General features: G+C 33.1%; 1 protein-coding gene across 1 annotated transcript; it reads left to right on the forward strand.

Annotated features, from left to right (window-relative positions):
• The first annotated feature begins 1,221 nt into the window (after positions 1 to 1,221).
• LOC114168957 (respiratory burst oxidase homolog protein A-like) lies at positions 1,222 to 10,166 on the forward strand. The gene is made up of 14 exons (XM_028053960.1): positions 1,222 to 2,224; positions 2,332 to 2,491; positions 2,926 to 2,974; positions 4,866 to 4,979; positions 6,481 to 6,903; positions 6,987 to 7,373; positions 7,476 to 7,571; positions 7,815 to 7,930; positions 8,256 to 8,423; positions 8,531 to 8,690; positions 8,830 to 9,027; positions 9,152 to 9,280; positions 9,421 to 9,499; positions 9,575 to 10,166. Exons 1-14 carry the CDS (start codon positions 1,630 to 1,632, stop codon positions 9,682 to 9,684), a joined length of 2,784 nt encoding a protein of 927 aa, XP_027909761.1. The 5' UTR covers positions 1,222 to 1,629; the 3' UTR covers positions 9,685 to 10,166.
• Positions 10,167 to 10,620: the final 454 nt, after the last annotated feature.

A 10,620-nucleotide genomic window follows, 5' to 3' on the forward strand; every position in this document is an offset into this window, starting at 1 on the left:
CCTTGTGTTCTAATTTTTGTCTCAATTTAGTCCTTATTTTTATAAAAATAATCCAATTTTGTCCCTCTCCAAATTAAAAGAAAAATTAATTTTTATATAAATGTTATACAAATATTTTTATTAAATTTGATATTTTTATTCAAATTAATATTTTTATTATATATTTTTAACATAACTAAGTTTATTTAAAATTGTATTTCACATTCAACTTTACTTCAAATTGTTTTTAAATTTTAAATTTATATGTTTTTTATTCTTACGTGAACTCGTTAATTTATGATTTTTTTTTTCTATTAATAACTTTAAAACAATTTTAAATAAAGTTCAATGTAAAATATTAATTAAATGAACTTAATCTGGTTAAAAATATTTACTTGAAATATCAATTTTGATAGAAATATTTGTGTACATTTATATAGAAATTAAATTTGATTTCAATTTGGAAAGAGACAAAATTACAATTTTTTACAAAAATTGTGACTAAATTAAAACAAAAATTAAAATAAAGGGACCAAATTGAGATTTTGGAAATGATATAAGTGACATGTGTCATTGTCACTGCTACATCACTTTGTCATATTACCATGTGGCATGACAACAGATTGACATGTAACAAAATTTTTATTTTTGTTAAAGTTCAAAAATAAAATAAAAATAAAAATAAAAAAAATCAAGAAACTGAGACATGACGTCGACCCAGACTTAAATAAAGAGTAAACTTGAAATGTTTTAACAAAAATAGAATTATTTTGAGACTTTTAAAATTTTTAATATCAAATTCGATTCTAAAATGTAGAACAAAGACATAATTAAACTTTAATTTAAAGTTTTGACGAAAAATTATCTAAGAAATAAAAATATATTTAATTCTAAAAAGATAAAACACATGTACACGTGATGCTTTAGTCCTTCTGACTTCTTCAAAAATAAATTATTTTCTTTAGAAAAAAAATATGATTTAAAGAAACAAATGAATTGATGGCGACAACCGTGAGTGGAGTTCACTCGGCCATCCGTCCCGTCGTGGACTTCGAAGACTCTGGTATCCTGGGTCCCACTACCATTAAAGTTTTAAGCTTCGCTTTCCTTCCCCGGCCCCACCACTCTCTCTCACCCTCTGTTTCCACCACTTCCTCCAGTTTTATGCAAAAGTATACAAGAACAAGAAAACACCATCGTCTAACCTGCACAATTACACTCCTAACACATTTCTCTATTTTATAAAACCACGCCCTCCATTTATGGATATTATAGATTACAATTATCACTATTCCACGTAATCTCTGTTCTTTCTAAGTGTAACAACAGTGCCTGCCTTCTTTTGGTTTATACTGCAAAAGCAAAGCCATTGTCCTTTTCTTTGGTCAAACTATTTTGTTTCCTTCTATCAAGAGCTCTGCACACGTTATTGTCTTTTTCTTGCCACATTCTCATTCTCCTTCTTCTTTCCTAAACTCTACTCTCTTCTCTCCTTTCCCATACCCAACCAAACTCCTCCCAATACCTTCCCCCGCACCTTATTATATAACAAACTAATATCTCGTTAAATTAAAATATCTCTATAATATCGCATTAGAAACGATACCTGTACCTAAACTACAACTATACATTGTTCTGTTTTCAGTCATCATGAACGTTTCTCCAAAGCACGAACGCCGCTGGGCGTCTGATACGGTGCCGGATATTGCATTCGTCAGCGCAGGGACGTCGCCAGGAACAGAGTCCTACTCCGTCGCCGACGAGTACGTCGAGGTCACTCTTGACGTTCAATACGATCACACCGTCGTTCTCCGCGGCGTTGAGCCGGTGGCTGTCGTTAACGTCGACGAAGGTTATGCCGCAAGCGGTACTGAAACTCCGGTGTCCTCCGCATGGTCGCCATCGATCAGGAGGAGCTCTCCCAGCCGGTGGCGGCAGTTCTCGCAGGAGCTTAAGACCGAGGCGGTTGCGAAGGCGAGGCAGTTCTCGCAGGAGCTCAAGGCGGAGCTGCGGCGGTTTTCGTGGGGCCAGGGAGGATCTGAAACGGCGTTCGTGCCGCGAGATCTTAGGAAGCAGCGCGCTCAGCTTGAGCGCAACCGCTCCGGTACGAAGAAAGCGCTCCGTGGACTGAAATTCATTAGCAGTAAATCTAACGGCGTTGATGCCTGGAACGAGGTGCAAAGCAATTTCGATAGTCTTGCTAGAGACGGTTTTCTCTACCGCACTGATTTTGCGCAATGCATAGGTTCGACTTATTTTCAAATTTCAATTCAGAGTATTCCGTTGCACGTGTTTGCATTTTCACTCCTTTGTTTACGCTTTTGGTTCAAGAGTTTTTTCTATTTGTTGAAGGAATGAAGGACTCTAAGGAGTTCGCACTGGAACTGTTCGATGCTCTGGGTCGCAGACGAAGACTCAGGGTTGAAAAGATCAGCAGAGACGAACTTAGCGAATTCTGGTCGCAAATTACCGATCAAAGCTTTGATTCACGGCTCCAGATTTTCTTTGATATGTAAGCTTTGATTGACTAAATAATATTTTTTGAAAAATAACAAAGTTAGTTAAAAGTAATTTCTCACTTAATTTTTTTCCTATCTTTTTATTTTAATAAACACCACTCTTCTTAAAAATCTTCGTTATTTGCTTTAGTAATTAAGGATTTCTCAATTTTATGAAAAGAACTGCGGCATGAAGAAGTAGCGTGTTAGTCCTTTTTTTTACGTTTTTAATCGCTCAGAATTTAAACGTAGAATTTTATACTAAAGCGAAAATAATTAATTAAATAAATTAAACTTCAAATGAACTGAGTTTATGAAACATTTAAATTGCGATAGAGTTAAATCTATATTTAAGTTTTTTACTTTACGTATTTGTATCCGATAGAAAAACTCCTGCAAATATTTATTTTTCCTCCCTGTCTAATTAAAATCCTAATCACCTTCATAGGGTGGACAAGAACGAAGATGGTAGAATCACCGAAGAAGAAGTGAAAGAGGTACATTTCTGTCCGAAATTTCATTCCATGTCTCATCAACAGATATACATCTGTGCACCTATGACATTTGAATTGTTTTCTCCTTTGTCTACTGAATTAATTTTTCAATATATTTAAGACTTTTTTATGCATAGCCATGTGAATACTATTTTTCTATAGGGTTTTAAATAGTTGAAGCTAGCGTAACTCATAACCAACAATTTTTGTAAGTGGAAGCGTGATCAACAACTTCAAAAGAAAGAGTAAGGAACTTGACATACTTAGTTAGAACATGGTTAATTAATTTCTTCCCACGTACACTTAATTAACACTATTAACTGCAGTCGTATATTTAATTGTATAAGTTTGACATGTGTTGTTTGTTTTTATTTTAAAAATTGAATTTTAGTTTTTTTTTAATCTTAGGCTTCGTGTGTGCTCTTCTTTTGGTAATAATTTATGAGAGAGAAAAACACGTCCATTTTCTACTTTTATTATAATGAAAATATTTAATTAACTATTTTATTTTTATTCAAAAGGCACTTGTGCTATGTTGTTCTATAGCCTATACGTATGTTAGCAAATTTGGATTTTTTATTGATTTTTTAGTGTTGTTCCTATACTGTATTTTCATAATACACTAATTATTACTAATTCTACTGTTTTAAAATATATTAAAACAATATTTAAAATACTAACATAATGTATTTTTAATATTCACTTTTAATATTCACCAGAGGATAGTACCAAAAAAGTCAGTAAAAAATATAGACTCATATATTGTCAAGTTGAATTTTAATAATTAACCATAACAATAACTAGAATCAGTTGAAGCTGATTATTATTTACAAGTAGTAAAAACACATGTAATGTCGTGCATTGTAATGTCGCGCATTACGACACCAAATAAAAATATTCTTGTTATGGATGAAGACTATATTTATTAAATAAATAAAATAAAAATTTTATTTTATTAGTTAACGTTTAAATATGTGTTTTAATAAATTGATCTTCCGGACGTTTTCTATTGTTCCAAAGCAATAAGCGTACTGTTAGGTGCTATTCAATGAAAGTTAAGTCATATTATTCGTATAATAATTAATAATTATATATTTTATCATTTATCTCTCACACTTTTTCTTTTCTATTTTTTCTAATGGTTGTAAAAATATATCAAATTTAATTATACACAAATAATTTCCTTTCTAAGGCCAATGAATTTCTGGCTTTTGCTCACATAGATGCCACTCCCACTTTGTTGATTAAACAAATTTCTTGGAATTTATAAAGTTGACGCTTTCATTGCGGTTGGTGGGGGTAGGATGGACATTTACCTTCTTTTTTTTGTAGCTGGTCCAAACATGCACGCCATAGAAATACCAACATCGGTCAAACCATCAAATAGTTGTTTTCATCCCAATGATTCCGTGCTTTTTTTGTAAATTAAACCGATTGAGTCTATTTTTTTAATCTCACCAATTTACAGGCGTCAGTATATACCACTTACTAGTATTTAGTTAAATATTTTTACATTTTAATAACTTAAATTAACATTCTCAAATTTGTGGTACAAGTTGGTATTCTCAAATTGAGTATTAAGAATATAATTTTACGTTAAATGTTAAACAAAATTCTCAAATGAATGATTAATGAGTTCAAAAAATTTTAGTATATATTATTTTGACTCCCCCAATTCTTAACGATAATATATTTAAAATAATAATGATATATATTACTTTTTTTTCCAAGCAAAGAATCAAATCTTTGCTCCATTTTACTACTGAACCTGATGAATTTGTTGCTACTCACAAAAATTTATAATTTTTTGAAAAGTGTTTATATTGAATTTAAATGATGTCTATGTGTAAACTTAAAACTTGTATTAAACAGACGGTTATATTTCATTTCTCAGATCATTATGCTAAGCGCTTCAGCAAATAAGTTATCCAGATTAAAAGAGCAAGCCGAAGAATACGCAGCTCTGATCATGGAAGAGTTAGACCCTGAAAGACTTGGCTACATTGAGGTTTGAATTCTCTACAAACCATAACATCTGAATTTATCAAGAAAACATGCATATGTCTAATTCCACGATATATTGAGTATGTCAAAGAAGAAAATATGGGTGCGTGGTTGAGATTAACCTTAATTTAGTCCATGGTTAATTTGGTTTCATTGTTAATTTTTAATTTAATTTATTAGTTATATAAAAGTTATTATCTACTCTTTTAAGTATTTTAATGAAAACACTTCAGAATGTGTTCAATGTTGGTAATATTTTATGCCATGTGTTATAGAGAAAACGACAACTCAATTTGTTCCGTTTGTTAATTAGGTTTATTCATTCTTGTTAATCAAGTCAATGCATGACCAGCTCTGCTCCTTTATATAAAGTCCAAAGTTGGGTGAAATTAGTTAGCAAATTACACGCTATAATTAATTATAGGTGTCCTAGAGGACAAGATTACATAAGTAATTGAATTGAAGTAACGATTCAATCACAGTACGTGCATAGTGACGAACGCATTCTAGTTGACTCAATTACTTATTTATATATTGTGGTGACCATATTAATCTGTTTAACCAATATAAAACTTTTAGAATATATGCATTAGTCAGCTGAACTGTTTTTTCATGCGGTTAGAGCATAGGACACATTTTTAACTTATTTAATACGCTTTTCGGCTATTTTTCTATAAGCAGCTACCATTTATTTGTTATAAAATGAAATCGAAGATAGTATATAAAAACTATAAATTTATATTTATTTAGATTAGTCATCCAAAGTTATAGTGATGAAATAGAATATGTAATTTTTTAATAAATTGAATATTTTAAAATGTCATCATATAACTTAACGCTAGCGAGAGTTAAAATGAAAAAAAAGAAGTATATAGTCTAAAACAATTTTATGTGGACATCCAATCAAAAAGTTGGTTGAGTTTTATAATAACCATTTTAAAAGACACAGTAACAATACCTTTTATCAATTAATAATATAAAATTATTTTATTCATAAATCAATTTAATTGCAAAATTTCTTCTTACTCATAGGAAAATCATATTTGATGTCAAAAAGTAGAGCACAAATAAGAATTTAGAATGCAAATGCTTTTAAAACGTAGTTTTTAAGAGTTGTGTTGAGTGATGTTTATATATGTTCTAATGTTCATATATCCTCAGTCATAATCTGTTTTTGACATCAAATGCATTATTTCACAGTCCATTTTTAGGAGTAACTTATTAAAAAGGTAAATTTTTGTTTTTATACAAAAAAAAAATATTGCTACAATAAGATACTGAATATAACGTGGATGCAAAAATTTGTTGCCTGAAAAAGTGATAGAATCTCACTGATTTGGCAAGAGCAGCTATACCTTATACTCGTATGTGCATGTGCTGCTTTTTCGTTCTATGTGTAGGAAATAATGGAATCTTCAATAATGAAGGTCGAAAATTTGGAAAGTGTTTTAGTATAGGACTTCAAACTCTTTTGCGAGATTTTAATGGTGGTTGTGTTGGCGCAGCTATGGCAATTGGAGACGCTTCTGTTACAAAAGGATACGTATCTGAACTACAGCCAAGCACTAAGCTACACCAGTCAAGTTTTGAGTCAGAACCTACAAGGAATAAGGTCAAGAAGCCCGATACGTAGGATGAGCCGCAGGATGGTCTACTATTTGCAAGAAAATTGGAAGAGGCTTTGGGTTCTAGCATTGTGGGTTTCAGTGATGATTGGGCTGTTTACGTGGAAGTTCATCGAGTACAAGCGAAAAAATGCTTATCATGTCATGGGTTACTGTCTCCTCGCGGCCAAAGGTGCTGCTGAAACACTCAAGTTCAACATGGCACTTATACTCTTTCCCGTCTGCAGAAATACCATAACGTGGCTTAGGTCCACCAAGTTGTCTTACATTGCACCTTTCGATGATAACATCAACTTTCATAAGGTACGCCCCACACAGCACCACCAGAAAACAAGTTGAATATATTAAACTTAGTGGATGTAATGTTATGTTATGGATGTTTGCAGACAATTGCTGCAGCAGTAGTGATTGGAGTGATACTTCATGCCGGGAATCACCTTGCTTGTGATTTCCCGAAACTTGTAAATTCGTCTCATAAAACGTATGAGAAGTATTTGGACGGTGTATTTGGTGATCACAAACCCAGTTACGGAGACCTCATTAAGGGGGTTGAGGGCGTGACTGGAATTCTGATGGTGATTTTGATGGCAATAGCATTTACTCTTGCAACAAAATGGTTCAGAAGAAATCTTATTAAGCTTCCTAAACCGTTTAATAGGCTCACCGGTTTCAATGCATTCTGGTATTCACACCATCTATTTGTCATTGTCTATGTCCTGCTCATCATTCATGGTGTAAATCTTTACCTCGAGCGCAAATGGCACCTTCAAACGGTATGCACCTTTTAGTATCAAATTTCAATTGTTTAGAAGCATCATTAAAGCCTTTTTTTCCTAGCCTGCTTAGTTACTAAACGCATTGATTTCTCTTTTCAGACATGGATGTATCTTGCAGTTCCAATCGTCCTTTATGTGGGAGAAAGAACGCTAAGATACTTCCGTTCTGGCTTCTATACAGTCCGTCTTATAAAGGTGAACAGAAGAAAAGAAAATAGTTAGGCGCTTCTAAAAGAATAATCAAATTTGTTATGAGCTTGGCATTTTAGTTTTCTTTCATTGCTTACAATTGCTCTTGGCAAATCGAGCACAGCAATAATAAGCAATGTTAAAAAAACAAAACTTTAGCGACCTGAGCCATCACTGCTTTCAATAAGCCAAACAAAGAGATGCAACTCAAACTTACGGATCTTATTTTTGTGAAAAACATCATTGTAGGTTGCCATTTATACTGGAAATGTTCTGACATTGCAAATGTCGAAGCCGCCTCAATTTCGTTACAAGAGTGGACAATACATGTTTGTACAATGTCCTGCTGTTTCTCCATTTGAGTGGTAGGTTGCTATTTTCTTTTTTCTACATTACTTTGCAGTAGCTGAACTTCTCATGCTTCATGTAAATTCTAACCACAAAAATGGATAACCCCTCTAGGATGTCGAAAAAGAAAAGAATTGAAATGAGATCACCTTTCACATCTTACTGTTTCTATTTCACTTTTTTACGAATCTTTTTCATGTTAAGTTGGTTGATATCTAACAATACAATTACGCATGACAGACATCCTTTTTCTATTACCTCTTGCTGTTTCTATTTTACTTTTTAACGATTCCTTTTCATGTTAAGTTGGTTGATGTTTAACAATACACTTACGTATGATAGGCATCCATTTTCTATTACCTCTGCACCTGGCGATGACTACCTGAGTGTTCACATACGGCAACTGGGAGATTGGACACAGGAGCTCAGAAGGGTATTTTCTGCTGCCTGTGAGCCTCCCGTAGCTGGGAAGAGCGGCCTTCTCAGGGCTGATGAAACCACCAAGAAATGGTACGTGATGGACCTGCCACCTTTGTTTGCCTTGTAGCTTCGCCCTTAGAAAAAAATTCTTTATGCTCAGATTCCTGTCATCTTCTTGGTATCAATAATTGACACAGCTTACCGAAGCTAAGGATAGATGGACCTTACGGTGCGCCAGCACAAGACTACAGAAACTATGATGTACTACTACTTGTCGGTCTCGGGATTGGAGCAACACCTTTTATTAGCATTCTAAAAGATCTTCTCAACAATATTGTCAAAATGGAGGAGCTGGCGGTGAGTTTTAGTGCATTCATTAACAAAATATTTATTGATGCTTCTTCACATAAAACTGTGCAAATAAAAAAAAAATCTGACCAATTTCCGAAGGTTTTTATGTACTATGAAAGTAACGTCATGGTTGCTTACTATCCAGGACTCGGTCTCTGATTCAAGTAGAGGTTCAGACCTTAGCACTGGGAGTACAGATTCGCCGTCTTTCAATAAGATTTCTCCGAAACGGAAGAAGACACTTAAGACTACCAATTCTTATTTCTACTGGGTAACAAGAGAACAAGGTTCTTTCGATTGGTTTAAAGGGGTCATGAACGAAGTTGCTGAACTTGATCAAAGGGTATTAACTACTATAAATATTTATATTTTTAGACTTTCTCTTGAAGAGTTCTAAGTATTCATTTCCTCTGTTTCCAGCTCAGTAAGTTATATGTGTATTTAGCTTATGTTCAATGTGACTTCAGGGTGTTATTGAGATGCACAATTACTTAACTAGCGTATACGAGGAAGGCGATGCCAGATCCGCCCTCATCACTATGGTGCAAGCCCTCAACCATGCAAAAAATGGAGTTGATATTGTTTCTGGGACTAGGGTAAGCCTTTCATTTTTGCCGTTTACTGTAACTTCATAAGTTTTAGTTTAGGAAAATTAAAAGAGTCGTACAGATTTTGTTTTTGAGTCTTGACTAAGTTAATTTTAAACCTTGATTTGCTTCTCTAAATTTACTACCAGGTGAGAACTCATTTTGCTAGGCCTAACTGGAAGAAGGTTTTCTCCAAAATATGTTCCAAGCACTGCAATGGACGAATAGGTCAGGCAATCCTTATAAAGCATAAATTTATAGACATTGTTTTCATCTTGTACTGAGATCCTCAATTCGCAACAGGTGTATTCTATTGTGGCGCACCGGTTTTGGCGAAAGAATTAAGCAAGCTCTGCTTCGAGTTCAACGAAAAAGGTCAAACAAAATTTGAGTTCCATAAGGAGCATTTCTAAGGGGATTTGGACGTATCTTCGAAACTGTAACCAATCAACCCAAGTACATTTAAACACCTTCATTTTAGCAGCTTGTCGTGGCCAGATTGTAAGATTTATTCAATAAGCTAAAAACTTAAGCACAGAATATGATGAGGCATTGTATATACCGGCCAGCAAGATGGTTGGGCATTTCATCATACATGTGGTGGCTGCGCAAAGGAGATATTGCCCGTACAAGACCTCAGCAACACTTAAGTTGTCGCCACATAGAAAAACATACTACAGTTTTGAAAGTGACAAAAGGAATTAGGTAGTTCTCCGGTTAAGGAGCAAGACATAGATCGAACAGGGTGTGTGGATAATTTATTTTTGACAAAATAATAATCGTTTTGTAATATTTTAAAAATTATATTTGAAAACGATTATTTATCAAAAGTTAAATGACAACAAACATATACAGAATTTTCGTTTTCTTGGAGTGAATTCAATTACCTTTCTAGAATATGGAGGTTCAAATGATGTTTCATGCCAGCAGCTTCTGCCTTGGATTTCTTACTCAGAATAAATATTTATATACAGGAAACTGTTAATAGTGTCCTATTCTTTATCCAGTGGCCTTTTTTCTATCTTAGGTAAAATCAGTGAAAATAAAACTATAAATGAGCTTTTTTATATTGAGAGGGCAATCATATTTCCGTAACTAAATTTTTGATAAACTTTTTTTACAATTTAAAAAAAAATGAAAGAATAGGAAATTATTTAAAATATGTCACTTCATATTATAAAAAAAATTATCAAAATTTAATTACTAAAGATTCAAATTTTTTATATAAATGATCAAAATAATGTTCATGCAGTTTTTTTTTTTTACGTTTTTTGCAAACATGAGTTTAATGTGAATTAGACTTTTACATTGACATTAGTCTTCATGAGGTCACTTGTTTATAATTTCGA

This window comes from Vigna unguiculata, chromosome 2, assembly GCF_004118075.2.
Source record: "Vigna unguiculata cultivar IT97K-499-35 chromosome 2, ASM411807v1, whole genome shotgun sequence".
Classification (NCBI taxonomy): domain Eukaryota; kingdom Viridiplantae; phylum Streptophyta; class Magnoliopsida; order Fabales; family Fabaceae; genus Vigna; species Vigna unguiculata.